The sequence below is a fragment of the Neophocaena asiaeorientalis genome, unplaced genomic scaffold (assembly GCF_003031525.2).
Source record: "Neophocaena asiaeorientalis asiaeorientalis breed wild unplaced genomic scaffold, Neophocaena_asiaeorientalis_V1.1 scaffold241, whole genome shotgun sequence".
In the NCBI taxonomy this organism is placed as follows: domain Eukaryota; kingdom Metazoa; phylum Chordata; class Mammalia; order Artiodactyla; family Phocoenidae; genus Neophocaena; species Neophocaena asiaeorientalis.
This window is the reverse complement of record NW_020172287.1, coordinates 1,851,961-1,872,122: the sequence shown is the minus strand read 5'-3', so window position 1 is coordinate 1,872,122 and position 20,162 is coordinate 1,851,961. Positions and strand designations below refer to the sequence as shown.

The 20,162-nt window shown below is 43.2% G+C and overlaps 1 protein-coding gene across 4 annotated transcripts in view; it reads right to left on the bottom strand.

The window, feature by feature from the left end:
- Positions 1-330: 330 nt before the first annotated feature.
- SNAP47 (synaptosome associated protein 47) overlaps positions 331-20,162 on the bottom strand; it is a 64,559-nt gene continuing 44,727 nt past the window's right edge. For 3 of the 4 annotated variants that reach the window (XM_024764696.1, XM_024764677.1, XM_024764703.1), the window contains one exon: positions 331-4,324. In XM_024764696.1, the coding sequence (XP_024620464.1) occupies positions 4,263-4,324 (62 nt within the window). In that variant the 3' untranslated portion in view covers positions 331-4,262. Of the gene's footprint in view, positions 4,325-18,145; positions 19,005-20,162 lie in introns of those variants that run through there. The other variant, XM_024764687.1, reaches the window with a different exon arrangement.

Here is a 20,162-nt window from a genome sequence, read left to right as displayed (position 1 = left end):
TTATGCCCTTTTTATTTTTTATGGCAAAAATACCCAGAACCCTCCCAGCCGCAACCCTAGGCTCAGCTTTGGCCACCAGCAGCAGTGGCATGTGAAGAGCTCAGGCCATGCTTGAGTTTGGGGCTGAGGAGGGAAGTAAGTTGCCCTCCAGGACAGACAATGCTGGACAACTTTATGTGAAACCTCAAAAGGAACACACTCACCTGGGCAGGTGACTACAAAGCCCTGCAGTCTGTTCTCCTATGGTCTGCAAGCTAAGGACATGTCTGAATTTTCAAATGGTTGAACGAAGAAAATCAAAACAAGAATAACATTTCAGGACACATGACATATATGAAATTCTAATCTCACAGGTAGTTTTACTGGAACATAGCATGGCCATTTGTTCACAACAGACACCATATGCCTTGAAAGATGAAATATTTTCTACCTGACCCTTATATAGAAACAAAACAAACAAAAGGATCAGCCATTTTTGATGAAATGTCAAAGCAGTTTCATTTCAGCTCAATATTGGTCTCACAGCTGCATCAGACGTGGGTCTTGTATTCTGCCCACCTCTACAGAGTGTAAAACTGAGCTCAAAGTGTTACATGTTTTAGGAAGTACAAACACCTTACGAGGTGACAACAAACTAACATAATCCCCTCATAATCCCCTCAGTCACAGGCTAAACAGCGGCAAATAGAGTTTGGTACTCATGTGGGTGAGCCTGACCCCACACATAAACCCAATGTCAATGTTAGAGGACATACTCCACATCAGGAAAGTAAAAAACAAAACAGGAGACACAATAGGTCCTGATCCAAACACCAGCGATGATGATGCCAACAGGCTCAGCGTGCCCTTCCTGCCACTCTCCAGAGGGTCTACTCACCTGATGGGATCCACTTGGTTCTAACCATCACGGCACTTACCACCTGGGCTGCCTGAGGATGGCAGGAGACATCATCAGCCTACCTGCTCATCTCCTTCCCCTGGTACTGCTTCTAGGAGCATCATAATATCTGTTCCCCCTCGTGTCCTTCCCATGTCTGAAGTGTGGAGGCAGAGTCAGTGCACCATAAGTTGAGGGAGCAATGGGAGGTGGAATTAGTGCACCTGGGGGTGGGGAATCAGTGTGCCGTGGGAATCAATGCCTGGTGTTATACAGTTCCTGGCAATTTTGTTTCAGCCTTGGTGACTAACAGTTTGGCACATGGATTTTCTGCTACTGGAAGGGGTTAAGGTTAAAAAAGTTAACTCTAGGGCCAAGGTTAAAAAAAATAGCATAAAATGGCCCTTGATGGCCTTTTTTTTTTTTTTTTACACTCTATGTCTCCACATAAACAGACCATAGTCTCTATCAATTTAACTATTCATGGGACAGAAAAGGCCTGGAGAATAATCCTCCAGCAGTACAATGTCTTCTGTACCATACACCTTCATGCCCAGAGTGTCTGGGCTTTATGCATCCCCAGGTGATGGATTAGGAGAGCGTGAGGCCCAGAGAGCTCAGGGCTTGCTCCTGGCGAGGGATCACCAAGAGTCCTGGCCCCCTGCTTTCCAGAGGCCTGTTAGCAGCCGAGGTATGTACAGCCCTGATGCCACATGAGTGCTGGGTGGTATCTGTTCTCAGGACAAGCAGAGGCTGGCTGGCGGCTGGAGGCTGCACTGGGAACTCTTGAGCAGTGCCCACCTGGATTCAGAAGAGCATCATGAGTGGGACAGATCCGTTTTCATTTCAGCTGTTCAGGGCTCTCTAGAGCTAGATGTAGAGAGAGAGCAGGTCTAGGGGCAGTAAGTCACCTGGCCTGTGGATCTTCCCCTTCTGCTCATTAGAAACATCTGGGTAATGTATATACCCTCAGAGATTCTGACTGAGGGGCCTGGGGTCAGTGCACGTGTGTGTGCGTGTGTGTTTGTATCTTCTGAGTTCCTGGCATGAGCCCGGTGTGTGGCCACGGTGAGAACCACATACTCTACCTCAGGGGAACTCACTCTTCATGGGCTGCTGTGAGAAGCTACAGTATTTGGGCACAGCCTGCACACCTGCACTTGCCCTGTGCCCAGGGCACGAGCTGCCTTTCCTCCAGCATTCCTCCAAGTTCCCTAGGGACGTGATCCAGCTGCTGCTGCCTCTAGGCATGAGCTCTCAATAACTGTCCTTGCTGACACATCTTCACACCTGCCATGTCCTCCCTGACCTCCCTGTCATCAAGCACTAGAAGGGGCTGCATGGGGCTCAGACCCCCGGGAATGACCATGAGCTCCAAGAGCTCCCTCCATCACTTGATGTGCCAGGAAAGGTCAAGAGCAAACTGCTCACATGCTGCATTAGTGTGAGAAACCTTGACAGAACAGGTCCACCTGTCATTTTGGAAGTTAGTAAGTACTAACCAAGTAAGACAAACGGAGACTAGGAATATAATATACCAAATTGCAAAACAGGAAAGAACTGAAAGACTCCTATGAACATTACTTTCTAAAAGTGCTACATTCCATGTCTTTTTGGAATGGGTCAGCTATGACAAGGCTGGGCATCCCTAGGTGACCCAAAATTCATACTCACTGGGAACCTCTGAATGTGACCTTATCTGGAAATGGGGCCTCTGTAGATGTCATCAAGGTAAGGATCTCAAGATAAGATGATCTTGGATTAGGATGGATCCTTATAAGAGAGAGGAGAGGGAGATTTGAGACACAGAAACACAGGAAGATGGCCACATGACGATGGAGGCAGAGATTGGGGTGATGTGGCCATAAGCTCAGGGATACATGGAGGTACCAGTAACTAGAAGTGGCAGGAATGATCCTCTCCTAGAGCCTCCAGAAGGAGCACAGCCTGCCTACACCTCGATCCTGGACTTCTGGCCTCCGGAAGTACATTCCTATTGTTGTAAGCCTCCTGTTCGTGGTACTTTGTTGGGGCAGCCCCAGAAAACTTACACTGCATCTGTGAATTAATTCTTAAAACGATCCAGGACTTAGTATGCAAGTGGAGTGGTGCAACAGGGCAGCACAGGGCTTGCGAGCGCCATCCCAGGAGGGCTGTAGGAAAGGCGCTTCAAAGTAACATCTCTACAAGGTCTAAATGAGCCTCTCTGTGCTAGGTTCTTTGGGATGCTATTTCAAAGCAGTCTGGAGGTGGCTTGTTGTGAGAATCGGGGGAGGTCACCCACTTCTCTACTTTCCTCTTGTCTCCCCATGAGGGGCTCTCCCAGGGACACACTAAGATACCCAAAACCAAGCAAAAAGCAGCATCAATGCATAGCTTCAAAAAATATTCTAAAGCTAGCATTTCTCTTTTGTTTCTGGGTAGAAATGGGGCAAAAAAGCAAAAATTAACACTTTTTAAAATAGGTGCAGTATGTACTATTTTCATGTTTGACTAAAAACTGAGCAGTGAAAATATTTCAGGTGCTTACAGGATGACCTTGAGGTATACTAGACTCAGCTTTGGTTAGAAATTATAATACAACCAAAAAGAAACTGACCTGTTCACCAAAGAAAAATGGAACAAAGTGAAGGCAGTGGGGTCTGTGCTGAGCAGCCCATGTAGGAGAGGCAGGCTCAGACCTGAATGTGATCCTGGAGAAGAGATTTTGCTGACATAGGATATGCCTAGAGTGTTCAGATAGGCAGAGGGTTAGAAATAAGTAGATTTCTTTCACAGAGACTTAAACCAACCTTTTTATGCTTATTGAGAATGGAAAAAGGATGAAAATGCAGCTAGTTGTGCCACTGGAGACCTGGGATTGTGGCCAAGCAAAGTGGTCCCTGAGTGCTGGGTGCAGCCCACCCTCAGAATGAAGAGCCACCTTGCTGTCGTGGCCACCTCAATAGGGCTCAGCCCATGTTTGAATGCGTGTGTGCTCCTGACTCCACAAGCAGCCCGAGAGGGCCTTGGGAGGAAATGGCTCGCTGTATTTGCAGGCAGAACTCCTCTCCTTCAGCTGCACTTTCAGCTCCCTGCAAGGGAATCCCTTGGTGGAAGCCACAGTCACCCCAAGCTAAGCTGCTCACAGCTGTCAAAAGCAGCCCTTCACCCTGAGGCAGCTGTGCACCTCCTGGGGCAGGGCGCTTGGAATGACTTCCTGGGGTCTTCATCTCAAAGGAAGCATGCAGGAGTTGAGAACAACGTACTCAGAGAAGTGATTCTCAACAAAAGCAGTCACCTCTATGTTTTCTTGTCCTTCTAGGTCAGTTTTTTCACTCGTCGATTATGCTTGTCAATGGTTAAGGTTGTCCGGTCCACAGCTGCAGTGATGCCATCCAAGGCCTCATCCTGTCTCTCCAGCTCTGATTCGGCATCCAACGCGAGATCTTTTAGTTTCCTCAGGATCTGCAAGGGAAGTACAAATGATAGGAGGGGTGCCTTTTCTTATACTCTCAAAAACAGACAATATTTCTTTCCGTTATTTTTACAGTACTTGTAAAATTACAGAAAATTTGTAAGTCAAGGGGAATGATGAACACTCTGAGCAGAGCCAGAGCTTGCAGCTCTGACCCTGGGTTTGGGTCTCAGTTCTGCCACTTTCTGGCACTGACCTTCAGCGAGGTAGAGCTGTTGGAAGATGATGTATTTGCTCTCTGGCCCTGCCCCAAGCCATAAGCAAGGAGACTGACCACACAGCCCCAGGAGATGCACCCCTGCGGCACTGCTGTTTCCAACCCACGGTTTGCTGTTTCACCAACCCTGACAGCCTTGCTGGGAATGTTACCACATCCACGTGGAATTCCTGCAAACAGTAGCAGCACAGGGCAGAACCAGGGATCTGGATCCTACAACTCAGATCTGAGTTCCAGCTCTCACCCAATCATTGTTTTCATTACCTTTCTGCATCCAAGTGCCTAACTGCAGACTGAAGCTGGAAAAACAAAATTTAAGAAGAAAGGCAAAACACTTTTTTGTCTACATGTTTGAAATATTTCACATACAAATACAAAAGGCAGAACAAAACACAGCACAAACAACCCAAGGTGATGAAGCAGTTACACAACATAACCCCGTGGGCCTACTGAGAAAAACTGGGAGACGGCAGGGTTCTGTGGAGAGGCAAAAAGGATATCTGTGGGCGCAGACACGGGGAGGACACTCAGAAATGCCATAAACACACAGTGATGCCACAGGGGAGGATGGCGCCCACAGCGTGGAGGGCTGCTCCAGCGTGGCTAGACCAAGGGAGCCGACCAGGCTGGATGGCAGCTCCTCGTCCCCGTTTCTGTGACTCGTGTCATACTTCGTACAGTTTCATAGACTAGTTAAGAGCAGCACTGTACTGCATTCTATTGGGACTAGTTGCATATTGTGAAATGCACTTTAATTACATACTTACCGAACCTTGGTTTAAAAATTTAATATCCCCACGCCGAAACAAAAAGTAATGGTTTTAAGAGAAATCTTAATGACCAACTACTTGCAATAAATGTTAATACCTCTTTTCTTTTAGGCAAAGTTTCAGATCATTGGTTAGGTCAAGAAAAAGGAACTGCAGAATCTGAATTATTAAGATGAGCCCTTGGTGCCCTGCTTACTAACTCCCAGTGGATGAACCTGCCTACAGATCCATTCAAAGTCCTTTATCACACAGGGATGGATGTTACTAGTGAACAGCCTGGGTGACCACCTCAGAGGACCCCAAGTGCAATCTATTGATAATATATCATACTCCACACTGAAATCCTGCCCCCTGCTCCCAGAGGTCCCACCAGGTGACACAGGCAAGAAAGCTCTAGGTCCCACAGGTGGCCTGGGACAATCCTGAGCAGTGCTACTGCCGGGAAAGGAGGCCACACCTCAAGGAGAGTAAACTGTACCCGTGTGGTGTCTCAGAAGGCATAATAGTACCCGCGCGGTCAAATGGAAGCAGCTCTGTGCTTAGAATCAAAAGGAATGCCTGACCACCTGGCCCAGCACCCACTGCCTGGGAGAACTGCTTCATCTGATTAAAAAGAAACAATAAAGGCAGGGAGATGGCCAGGAGAATAATAAGATCAACTCCTGCCCTAAGAACGATGAGGCTCAAATGAGATCACAAATGTGAACAAGCTGTGAAAACCATAAAGTGCTACGTAAGGTGCCGCCGCCAAGTCTTAGAACACTCAGACTGAAGAAGCCCAGCAAAGCACCCCCACTTTTGGAGGGGGATGTGGAGATGAGGTGAGCTGGGGTCATCCGCAGTCATCCGCAAGTTAGTGACAGAGGTGGGATTCACCCCCACATCTCTCTTTGAACAAAGCATCATCGCTGGGATCTTCGTCATGAGAAAGAATAAATCCAGATCCAAGTTAGCTGTCTCAGACACCACCTTTCTGCACCTTCTGGGAGCTGGTGGAAACTCCATCAGTTGAGTCACTTGAAAAACTGGACGGAGCTCTGGAAAGTACACTGTGGGGTCAGTCAGCTCTGGAGGGGATGGGCTGGATGACCTAATACAGGAGGTCTTTTCCATCTCTCATTTCTATGATCTCATATGGCTGAGGCCCAGAGAGCATAATAAAAAAGTCACCACTCATCACTACGTTAGGCAGGTCCTTCCATGCTGTTCTCTCTGGTCAACTATTCCTTCCTCATTACCTCCATTTTAGTGTGATAATAAGGCCGTTCTACCAGGAACTTGCATAAAATGTCCCCTTTGTCACACACCTGCATCCGATTTGACAGCCTCGAGGAGGGTGTCAAATCTCTCTCCTATGGTGAGTGATCAGCCCGCACAGACCTTGTGGCTCTCTTTGCTACCTCTACATCCTTGTCAATCATATCAAACTGTGGTCGAGTTTATTTGCAATTGAACTGTCTTTCAGGACCACCAGATTCTGAACTGTAAACAATCAGTGTTTGCACGTGCACTGATGGCAGGAGATGGGCTTTCAGCAAGGCAGCCATGTATCCCCTTTAGTGCACGCAGTCAACTGTCCTGTTCCGCTCCGATAATTACAGTGCATATAGAAAACCAGGAGACAGAACTTAGAAGAGAAAATAAAATTCCTCCAAAGTTCAAATGCAAATTACTGCCTATCACATAAGCACTGCTGATAATATTGTGTGGCCTTCTCATCTTGCTTTCTCATCCCAACATCCGTACACTTTCAGAGAAAAGAAAAACTGGCGATTAAAGTATATATATATATATATATGTGTGTGTGTGTATATATATATATATATATATACACACATGGTTTTGTTTTCTGTTTCCTCATCCTCCAGTTATCCTAAATAAGGATAGGAGTTATGAGACCCCTGCAATGTGCCCTAACTATTCCCTGTTGATCCTTGATCTAACTCTGTTTCACAGATGAGGTTGAGAAGGGTGGGTGACTTGCTCAAGCTCTTGGGGTCCAGCTCCCAGAGCAGCCCTGACGTGATCGTTGCGTGGACAATAGATGTCATGGCCATGACTCAGAGGTCACATCACTGAGACACTGAAAGAAATTGCCTAAGACCCTTAAAAAATGGCAAAAGGGCTCCCACCAGGAATAGGCAGTCCATTCACACACCCCAGAACCTGTGCCAGCTCTTAGAGCCCTGAGCAACTGTGGCAAGATGTCCAGTTAGGGGAGAGCCATACCTGTAATTTCAAATTTTCTAATAAAAAGTAAATAGTATAATTAATTTTAATAATATATTTTATTTAAACCCATCAACCCAAAACATTATCATTTCAACATGAAGTCAATATAAACAATTATTAATGAGATATTTTATATTCTTTTTTTATATGAAGTCCTAGCAAGTTAGTATGAACTTGGACCAACTGCTTTTTTTAAATAAATTTATTTTATTTATTTATTTATTTTTGGCTGTGCTGGGTCTTCAATGCTGCACACGGGCTTTCTCTAGTTGCGGCAAGTGGGGACTACTCTTCATTGTGGTGTGCGGGCTTCTCACTGCGGTCGCTTCTCTCGTTGCAGAGCACAGGTTCTAGGTGCGCAGGCTTCAGTAGTTGTGGCAGGCAGGCTCAGTAGTTGTGGCTCACGGGCTCTAGAGTACAGGCTCAGTAGTTGTGGTGCTCTGCAGCATGTGGGATCCTCCCGGACCAGGGCTCGAACCTGTGTCCCCTGCATTAGCAGGCAGATTCTTAACCACTGTGCCACCAGGGAAGTCATGGACCAACTGCTTTTTAAGTGCTCAGTAGCCAGTGGCTACTGTGCCAGGTAGCACAGGACCACATCACCACACGATAGCACTTCCACCAAGGGCCGCTTTGTGTGACTGACCTTATGTGTCCTACGTTTCCATGGCCATCTTTCTCTAGAGAATGAATCAACTGCCTCTTTCCAAAATGAAACAGTGGCAAAAGCAAGAACACCTACGTTCCTGAGTCTACACTTAATAAGCACAGTAATAAAAGGCACATACAACTTATTTTGTAAGAACTGCTGACATGCCTACAAAAGTTGAGCATTTTACTGAGTGTACAGTCCAAATAAAGGCTGGTTCCTGTTGAATTTCATTTGGAAAAAGCTTCACTGAGACGATGGCCTTAAAAATAGCACCCATTCTATGCAGCCTGTTGAGACCCTTGGTTGGTCTGCCAAAACTGCACTTGAAATTAATTAATACCACAAAAATATAAACGAGATCTTTACAGCTACTAAGTCTGCAAAGAAAATTACTGAGTAAACTTTCAAACTACTAGTACCACTGGAATATTGGTCCAGTGTCTTTTTCCTTTAAGAAAGGGACTGAAGTAATTAAATGGCATCGTGTGCATTCCATATAACATGGGATGGAAAGAATGGAGAATATGAAGTCTGGCCAAACCTTAAAAACAGTTGTTACTTCTGTAGCCCAGGATGACAAGCTGTCTAGTCATCAATGTATGATGTTGCCAGCCTCTGGAATATCAACTGGCCTCTCAGATGAGACTTCGCTGGGCTCTGAGTCAAAGACCAGGGTCAAAATGGACTTTTCCCCAAGTTTCTGCTCCACTAATAAATAAACCCAGCAGCCAGCCATCTTTCCAGCCACATTTGTACCTACACAGAAATTACCTGATTAATAGTACATTGAGTTGTAGGAGAAACTAACTCCAAAGAAATACATAATGCACATAACCACAAGTTAAGACATAAAAACATACATGCCAATACCTTTGGGAGCAGTATCTTGGAAATAAAACCCACAGAAACACTCAGTGCTCTTCAGCTCAGGGGTCACAGGCGCTCAACAAAGCCAGAGCAGGAGGCTTGGTTCCCCACAGGCAGGATGCTGGGCTCACTCACAGCGTCAGTAACCGGCAAGGGGGATAGCCGAGATGACTCAGGCAGGAAGTGGGAGGCACCACATGGTCCCCAGGGCAGAGAAGAAGTTATTGTCCTCTCTGGAAGAGGAGGACCTTCTGCTTTGGTCACATGCTACAGTGACCTCCATCTCTGCAATACCACAGACCTCAGAAAGGTGGCACAGACACCGTCTGGGTTGATATAAGAGCTGATATGGAGACATTTTAGCCTTCCAACCATTTCCATTTTGTTTATAAAAACAGAAAATAAATTATGGAAAAATAGCTCATCCAGTAGAGGAGGTTCACTTATCAAAACAGATGTATTTAACTGTATGCCTCATGCCAGCTATCAAGGTGTGCAAGTCTGGGAATCAGAGGCCCCAAGCTCTGCTGTAAGCTGTGCCCCCAAAGGGGTCCTGAAACAACCAAGCTTGTGCTTTCACTGTGTAAGGACATGGTACATACAAGTACAGGCCTTAATATTTCTAAAATGTCTACAATATGCTAGTTGTTGCCTCAACTTATAGTCTGAAAAAAAATGTTTTGCTCTACCTCATGACAGAACTCCAGGATTTAGAGTATTAGTATATTAATATTAAGCACCTAAAGTGAGTTAGTATTAGCTAGACTGTTTGCCTTGATCTTGTTATTAAACTGACCCACTGAAAAACTGAATTTTCTTGCAGTGAGAAACTAGCAACCATTTAAGAATAGAGCTGGGATAAATCAAGTTGTCTGCAATTCTACCAGTTGGGGTAGAACATACTGTAAAGAAGGTAAAGAGGGAAAAATTGGCTCCCTCTCAGCCAAAGCTCTGGAGGCTGTAAAGAATATCCTAAGCTGCAACCTGTCACTTTCAGCACTCACAGACCACCCTCCGCATCCCACCCTGTCCTCTGTGCTGCATTCCTTGAGGACCTGAGGATGCCCTGTGGATGAACAGGGGCAGCACAGGGTTCTCTTTTAAGGAGCTCCCCCACCACGGTGCTCCCTTCCTCACGACCCCCTCTCAGTGCAGAGGGTGGAGGAGCACAAACCTGCCTTAGGCACCACGGCTGTGTCGGTATAGCAAGACTCAGAGCTGAGTCTTCAGGGATCTATTAGCCCTCACTTGAAGTCTGTTGACTGGCCTCCAGTTACAAATGGCCCCAATGGCCCACAGCAAAGATGGCCCCTGTAACTCAAGGTCTGGGCAGGGAAAGCACCTCCCAGGACTAGAGAGGGGTCCTGGGAGCCAAGCTGCTATCAGAGCTTCCCATGATGAGAACCATGTTTTTAAGAGAACAATGGAATCCCTACCAAGTGAAATGCTCAATAAACTGAAGGTTCATCTTACATGCAGAAGTAAATGCCTCAGCAGGGACATTCTCAGAATATGAAACAGACAGAAAATGCATTAAGTTTGGGGCTCTTCAGAGTTGACTAGGTCAAAGACAGTTGGGGTCCCACTGATACATTTATTTAGAACTCAATATGTGCTAGAATTCTGCTCCATATAGTACAGGCCTCATCCTCACTTCAAACCCATGCAAGCCTTAAGGCAGGACCCTGTTGTGTAAAAAGTGAAATGTGAAGCCTGCTGAAGGCCACATGGCTAACATGGCAAAGGTACTTATTGGCTACGAGAAACCATGTTTCTAACAATCAGTCCCCAGCCCTATGCCACAGATGGGATGGACAGACATATGCTGCCCAAGGCCACGCAGCCTACTCAACACTGTGTTCATGCATACAGTCCAATTTCGCATTTAAAAACTGCACAAAACCAACTTCCCAGCCTGAACCCAAAAACCGTCTAATACTTGTTAACTATCTTTAAAAGTTAATAAAAAGATGTTGGTAATGGATAAGGCACCCAGATAGAAGATCAGTAAGGAAACAGAAGACTTGAAGAACACTATAGACCATCTGGACCCAACAGACATACACGAAATACTCCATCCGAATCAGCAGAACCCACATTCTTCTCAAGTGCACACAGAACATCCTCCAGGACAGACCACATGGTAGGCCTCAAAATAAACCTCAAACTTAAGATTGAAGTAATAGAAAGTACCTTCACAGTGAAATGAAACTGGAAATCTAAACAACTAAAAAAGTCACAAGTATGTAGAAATCAAACAACCAGTGGGTCAAAGAGGGAAATTAGTAAATTCTTTGAGACAAATGAAAACAAAACCACAACATACTAAAATCTAGCAAACTGAATCCAAGTAGGATTTATCTCAGAATACAAGGGTGGTTCACTCTTAGAAAATCAATTAATGCAATATACCACATTATTAGAACAAAGAGGAAAAAAACACAATCAACTCAATTGATGGAGAAATGGCAACGACAAACCCAACACCCTTTCACGATAAAAATTCAGAAAACTGGGACTAGAAGAGAACTTCTTCAACATGATAAAAGGCACCTAACCTATCCTTCTGAAACTATTCAAAAAAACTGCAGAGGAAGGAATATCCCCAAACTAATTCTATGAAGCCACCATCACCCTGATACCAAAACCAGACAAAGATACCACAAAAGAAAATTACAGACCAATATCACTGATGAACATAGACGCAAAAATCCTCAACAAAATACTAGCAAACTGAATCCAACAATACATTAAAAGGATCATACACCATGATCAAGTGGAATTTATCCCAGGGATGCAAGGATTTTTCACTGCCTCAAATCAATAAGTGTGATACACCATATCAACAAATTGAAGAATAAAAACCGTATGATCATCTCAACAGATGCAGAAAAAGTTTTTGACAAAATTCAACACGCATTCATGATAAAACTCTCCAGGAAGTGGGCATAGAGGGAACAAACCTCAACATAATAGAGGCCATATATGACAAACCTACAGCTAACATCATACACAACAGTGAAAAGCTGAAAGCATTTTCTCTAAGATCAGGAAAACGACAAAGATGTCCACTCTCGCCACTCTTACTGAACATAGTTTTGGAAGTCCTAGCCACGGCAATCAAAGAAGAAAAGGAAATAGAAGGCATCGGGCTTCCCTGGTGGCGCAGTGGTTGAGAGTCCGCCTGCCAATGCAGGGGATGTGGGTTCGTGCCCTGGTCTGGGAGGATCCCACGTGCCGCGGAGCAGCTGGGCCCGTGAGCCATGGCCGCTGGGCCTGCGTGTCCGGAGCCTGTGCTCCGCAACAGGAGAGGTCACATCAGTGAGAAGCCTGTGTACCGCAAAGAAAAAAAAAAAAGAAATAGAAGGAATCCAAATTAGAAAAGAATAAGTAAAACTGTCACTGTTTGCAGATGAGATAATACTATACATAACAAATCCTAAACAGCTACCAGAAAATTACTAGTGCTCATCAATGAATTTGGTAAAGTTTCAGGTTACAAAATACACGAAAATCTCTCGCATTCCTATACACTAACAACGAAAGATCAGAAAGAGAAATCAAGGAAACAATCCCATTTATCATCACATCAAAAAGAATAAAATACCTAGGAATAAACCTACTTAAGGAGACAAAAGACCTGTACTCTGAAAACTATACGACACTGATGAAAGAAATCAAAGGTGATACAAACAGAAAGATATACCATGTTCTTGGATTGGAAGAATCAATATTGTCAAAATGACTATACTACCCTAGGCAACCTGCAGATTCAATGCAATCCCTATCAAATTACCAACGGCATTTTTCACAGAACTAGAACAAAATATTTTACAATTTGTATGGAAACACAAAAGACCCCAAATAGCCAAAGCAATCCTGAGAAAGAAAAATGGAGCTGGAGGAATCAGGCCCCCTGACTTCAGACTATACTACAAAGCTACAGTCATCAAAACAGTATGGTACTGGCACAAAAAGAGAAATATAGACCGATGCGTGAACAGGATAGAAAACCCAGAACTAAACCCACACACCTATGGTCAATTAATCTATGACAGAGGAAGCAAGACTCTACAATGCAGAGAAGAGCTCTTCAGTAAATGGTGCTGGGAAAACTGGTCAGCTACATGTGAAATTAGAACATTATTTAACACCATACACAAAAATAACTCAGAAAACATAGGCAGAACACTCCTTGACATAAATTGCAGCAGTATCTTTTTTGAGCCGTCTCCTAGAATAATGGGAAAAAAAACAAAAATAAACAAATGGGACCTAGTGAAACTCAAAAGTTTTTGCACAACAAAGGAAACCATAGACAAAACGAAAAAACCCCACAGAATGCGAGAAAATATTTGCAAACAATGTGACTGACAAGGAATTAGTCTCCAAAATTTACAAACAACAGCTCATGTGGCTCAATATCAAAAAAAAATCAACAACCCAATCCAAAAATGGACAGAAGACCTAAGTAGACATTTCCCAAAGAAGACACACAGATGGCCAAGAGGCACATGAAAAGATGCTCAACATCACTAATTATTAGAGAAATGTAAATCAAAACTACAGTGAGGTATCACCTCACACTGGTCAGAATGGCCATCATTAAAAAATCTACAAACAATAATGCTGGAGAGTGTGTGGAGAAAAGGGAACCCTCGTACACTGTTAGTGGGAACATAAATTGCTAAAACCACTATGGAGAACAGTATGGAGGTTCCTTAAAAAACTAAAAATAGAGCTACCATATGATCCAGCAATCTCACTCCTGGGCATATATCCGAAGAAAACCATAATTTAAAAGATACATGCACACCATTCATTGCAGAACTATTTACAATAGTCAGGATGTGGAAGCAACCTAAATGTCCATCGACAGAGGAATGGATAAAGAAGATGCGGTACAATGAAATGAAATATTACTATGAAATAATACGATGAAATATTACTCAGCCATTGCAAAGAATGAGATGATGCCATTTGCAGCAACATGGATGAACCTGGAGATTATCATACTAAGTGAAGTAAGTCAGACAGAGAAAGACAAATAGCATACGATATCGCTTATATGCAGAACCCCCCCCTCAAAATGATAAAAGGAACTTATTTACAAAACAGAAACAGACTCACACACTTAGAGAATGAACTTATAGTTGCCAGAGGGGAAGGGTGGGAGGGAGGGATAGACTGGGAGTTTGGGATTGACATGTACACACTACTATATTTAAAATAGATAACCAACAAACCCCTACTATATAGCACTGGGAACTCTGCTCAAAATTCTCTAATAACCTAAATGGGAAAAGAATTTATAAAAGAATAGATACATGTATATGTATAACTGAATCACTTTGCTGTACACCTGAGACTAACACAATATTATTAATCAACTATGCTCCAGTATAAAATAAAAATTTAAAAAAATAGTAGACATAACTTGAATATATGATAGACAGATGGGAATCATAATGAAATATAAATGGAATACAATGGAGCAGATAAATGAAATGTTGAAAACATTTGTAATGATTAGAAATAGAAAAGCCTGTAATAAAGTAAAAACTTAAAACTTTTTAAAAAAAGGGGGGACTTGTGAAAAATTCAGCTAATAGGATACTCAATGGGGAAAGACTGAAAGCCCTAAGATCAGAAAAAGACAAGAATGCCTACTTTCACCACTGCTACACAGTACTGCTATGCACTGGAAGTCCTAGACAGAGCAAGTAGGCAAGAATAAGAAATAAAAGGTATCCAAACTGGAAAAGAAGAAGTAAAACTATCTCTATTTTCATATGACATGACCCTATATATATAGAATATCCCAAAGAATCCACAAGAAAACTAGAAGAACTAATTAACAAATTTAGCAAAGTTACGGTATACAAGAGCAACACACAAAAATCAGTTGTGTTTCTATACAGCAGCAATGAAGAATCAGAAAAAGAAATTAAGAAAATAATCCCATTTATAATAGCATCCAAAAGAATAAAATACCTAGGAAAAAAGAACCATGCAGGTGAAAGACTAAAAATTATAAAATCATGCTGGAACTACCTAAATAAATAAAAGACATCTTGTGTTCCTAGACTAGAAGACAATATTGGCAAGAGGGCAATACTCCTCAAAGTGATATACAGATTCAATGTAATCCCTATCAAATTTCCAACAGCCCCCCTACTCGGAAATGGAAAAGCTAATCCTCAAATTCATATAGAATTGCAAGGGGCCCTAAATAGTAAAAACAAGTTGAAAAAGAAGAATGAAATTAAACTCACACTTCCCAATTTTAAACCTTACCCAAAGTTATAGTAACAAAAACAGCTTGGTACTGGCATAAGAATAGACTAATGGAATAAAGAGTCCTCAGATCAACAGATTTTTGACAAGGGTGTCAAGTCTACTCAATGGAGAAAGGATAGTCTGTTCAACAAGTGGTGCTGGGACAACCAGACAGCCACATGCAAAAGAATGAAGTTGGACCCTTACCTCCAACACTTACCTCCTTATCTATTCTATTTGATAGTTAGAATAATTTTAAAATTTTAAAAAAAGAAAATAAGTGTTGGCAGGGATGTGGAAAAACTGGAATCCTCATACATTGCTGGTGAGAGTGTAAAATGGTGTAGCTGCTAAGGAGATAATTTGGCAGCTCATCAAAAAGTTAAACATAGAATTATCCTATAACCAAGCAATTCTACTCTTAGGTATATGTCCAAAAGAACTGAAAGGTGGAAATAATCCAAGTGTCCATCGATGATGAATGGATAAACCAAGTATGTTTTAACCATACAACAGAATATTATTCACCTATAAAAAGGAAAGAAGTACCAATTCATGCTACAAGATGGATCAGCCTTGAAAACATTATGCGAAGTGAAAAAAGCCAGATGCAAAAGGATTACACTTATAGGAGGTTCCCAGAATAGGCAAATTCATAGAGACAGAGAGAAGATTAGAGGTTACCAGGGACTGGGGGGAGGCAAAATGTGGAGCTACTGCTTCATGGTAACAGAGTTTCTGTTGGGGTGATAAACGAGCTTTGGAAATAAAATAGATAGTGGTGATGGTTGCACAATATTTTGAATGTAATTAATGATATTAAATAATACACTTAAAATAGTTAAAATGGCAACATTTTATTCTATATATTTTACCACAATAAAAAACATGGTTAAAATATATGAAACCTTCCATAGCCAAGCACTCAATAACAATATAATCAAACACTTGATTTTAAGACTTGAGGTTCATTTGAAAGCTGACCAAGAGCACAGGAAAATGTTCCAAAGGGGGAACAAGTCATCCTCCCAGTCTAAATGCCTGAGCATCTGTTTCTTGCTCCTTGGCATTCTACCTTCTGCACAGCCAAGCAGCTGCTCTAGAATTTGTTCGCTGAGATGCTGGTACATTCTGGAATCCTGCCCTTGGCACAATATCTTAGAGTTCCTTATTTGGCAGCTTCCTCCCTGTCCACAGTTCCCAGGGGCAGTGGAAGGGACAGAATACACCCCCAAGATTCATCTGCATGGGTATTTGGACCTGAAGGGCAGATGCCACCTCCATGCAGCTCAGGTTTACACCATGGCCTCTATGTGAGGGAGGTCCGGTGTGCCCACATAGCCTTCTCTGTCAACTGCAGAGGACACACAGCCACACGCTTTGACAGGTCCTCCCACTCCGAACAACCACTGCCACAGACAACATGGGCCTCTGCTAGAGTGGTGACCACATCCAACATAATGGGAGTTCTGAAGGCTGCTGTGGAGAAGAGCTGGTTGTCCCAGGCAATTACAGAAGGCAGCAGTGGGAGGCACATGAAACCACAGCAGGCAGGGCTGGGCTAGCGGTGGGGGCACCGTGTGTCTGTCTCCTGTCTGTCAAAGTAATGCTCATCGTTACCAGTGACCTAGTTAACCAACAGAGCAGACAGGAAAACCATGAACGAATATTTAAAAGTAAGGCATGACATTTTTCTGTAACTCAGCTTTCATTTCATTGCGGTGGATTCTACATTAGACGGTAGATACTGGAATACGCTACAAGTCAGTGCCCTTTTCAGAGCTGGGGACTGAGGACAGGGAAGCACACCAGCCTTCCCAGGACTACAGAGCTGACAGGGAGGGGCTGGGACCAGCGCCAGGATGCCAGGTTCCTAGGCCAGGGCTCATCCTAAGACATATGACCTCTTATTGAAATGTCCACTGTGTGTGGACATCAAAAGTTACTAGGTATGTTTTCCGGGTTACCAAGGCTCTTCTTATGGTTTAACGTTTAGAAGTGACATAGGATATGATGTCAGAAACATTTATTAATAATTCACAATTAGAGTAACACATATTTAAGTAAACGGCCTAGCTCATTGCTAATATCCAGGCTGGTATCAAAGCCACAAATAAAAACACTAACCATCTAACTGTGCCCCATAATTAACTAATGAAATGATACAGTCTGAAAGATTCAGAAGGCAGCAGAGGACAATAGGAGAACCTGAGGAGAATGGGTAAAAATCTGAAATTATCTCATGACTCCTTGCTTAAAAATCTTCAATGATTCCAAACTGCTTACAGGACAAAACCCAGACTAAATGAAGGTACTGATAAGTGAGTGGACATGTCCAGCTCTCTGTCCCCAGACCCCTCCACAGAGCTCACTCCAACAAAGGTGTCTGCACACCGTCCCAGCACTGTTTGGTGGTCCTATAGCTGGAGTGCATTGCCCTTGCCTTTCTACTTTTGAGGGCCCACCAGTTTAGCCATCCCCTCCTTCCTAAGAAGTATCAGTTCTGGAATCTGCATTCCTGAAGTGTGGTCTAGTCCATTGCCACAACTGATGAGAAGCATCATGGATTATCACCCCTTGCTCATTATCTCATGACTTTGTCCTGACAATTATCCAAGGAAACCCAGATCTGTTGTCTTCTCCAAATAACTCACTGAAGCCACAGCTAAATAATTCACTGATTCAGACATTTAGTTTAGGCTGAAGAACACTTGCTAAACACAATTCTTTTTTTTGAAGATGAAACCCTTTTATTTTTTATTTATTTATTTTTTTTAACATCTTTATTGGGGTATAATTGCTTTACAATGGTGTGTTAGTTTCTGCTTTATAACACAATTCTTTTACATAGATTCGGTATGCAAGAAATGACAGATATTTTTTTTTTTTCCCTGACTAGTAGGAGAGGAGACAGATGAATTGGGACAAATTTAAATAACTGGGAACAAAGTACAGGGGAAAAGACCAGAATGGTGGAGTTACTGAAGATGAAATGTATTCTACAATTTCTAAAAAAAGAAAATAAGATTACTTTATAATAAATCATAATGGAAAAGAATGTGAAAATGAATATATGTATCTGTTAAAAAAAAAAAAAAAGAAAAGAAGGACATTAATTTCTTAAGATAGTTTCACAGCAAGTAGAGAACCACAGCATCCTTTCCGGCCTAGAATTATTTCAGGAAAGATCCAGTGAATTGCCAGTGCAGATACATGTGGAACTTGGCTCTGCTAAGCAACACAGAGACAAAAGCCCTGGGCCTCACTCATCTCCCCAGCACAGGCATCTGCAGGGCTGCCTTTTCAATAAACTCTTCTCCTCACGCCAGCTGACTAGCTAGGTTTTCCAGTAAACGAACTTTCTGACTGAACTGAATTAATCACCTCCGTTTTTAATTTTTGTGTTTTGCATTTACTGTTTATAAAGGTACCACATACAGTAGGCAGACTAAATGCCGAATATAATTAAACAGAAAGTTCAAAACTATGACCTAAAAACTTGCCATGAATCCACACTCTGTGCATCCCTCTTTATTGGAAATGATGAGAACATCCAGTGCAAGTCTTCCTTCATTGCTGTTCCCAGTGCCAGGGCTGTTGCAGAGGCTGATAAACCATGAGACCAGACCTGGGTCAGCTTTTCATTCTGATTCCTTCTTGGTGAAAGAGGGAGGCGGGATGAAAAAACACCAAACGCAGGACAAGACAGAGAAGTGCGGATTAAGAAGTTATGAAGAAACTTTATGTAAAACTGCAATGTCCTCAGGACAGAGCCATGCTGCTTTTTGTTTTATCACTTCCAAATGTTGTATCAAATATATGGTAGCCACAGACTTAGTAACGAAAGAGCAGGAGTTCTGAGGCAGGAAAGGTTAGCACATCAGACACTGGAAATGATTTGAGGGACTCTGCCAAACCCATCCGAGGGACTCTGATTCCTCTCCCAGCCTCCTCCACCACATGCCCTCCCACAGCGGATGGTGGACAGCCACAGCTACGCAGCAGATGGGGCCTAACCGCAGCCCACATGCCCGCTCCAGGGGCCCAGCACAGAGGGAGCTGGCACACTGCACTAAGCACGGCTGCTCCCTGAGGAAATCACGGCAAATCTTCTCTCTAGCACCCCAACTGCAGTTTAAGTCACCAAAACCCATTTCCACGTAATGACTTTAATAGCATCTGCAACAGAAACCACAGATGAATGGAGGGAGATTTTCTTGCATTTTCGTTTTCCCCAGAAATTTAACTCATTCCTACCTATGCTTGAGCTTCAACTACACAGCTCAGAGTTCTTCTCTAAATATGAAACATGTGTGTTACCTCAAAAGGACAATCTCTTATGAAATTAGGTTCTCCCTGCAGGGAAGGAGAATGAGGCAGCTAACTAGCACAAAGCCCTGCCCCTCCTGTGGGTGGGTCTTCCCAGCCTAACTGCTCAGGGATCACCGTGTCCTCTGCCCCCAAGCCAGCCTCCTGATTCATGACCATGGCATCTGCTGTTCCCAGCATGGACGGCACAGGGCTCACTAAGACTTGTTGATGACAGTCAGGACCAACCACATAAGAAACACACTTTCATGGGAAAGAATGGTGACCTCAGTGGTCACTGAGGAATTTTATTCTACTCAAAGCTGTTGGTGCATTCATCCTGACCTCTCCCATTCTATCACAGCTTTTAGGGGAAGGGCACGTTGTATATACATGGTAGTAGCGATTGGTTATTTGAAATTGCAAGGGCCCTCTCAAACTACATGGCCACCACTAGAATTAACAGATAAAATTCCTACATTTCCCATGTCCTACAAAACCCA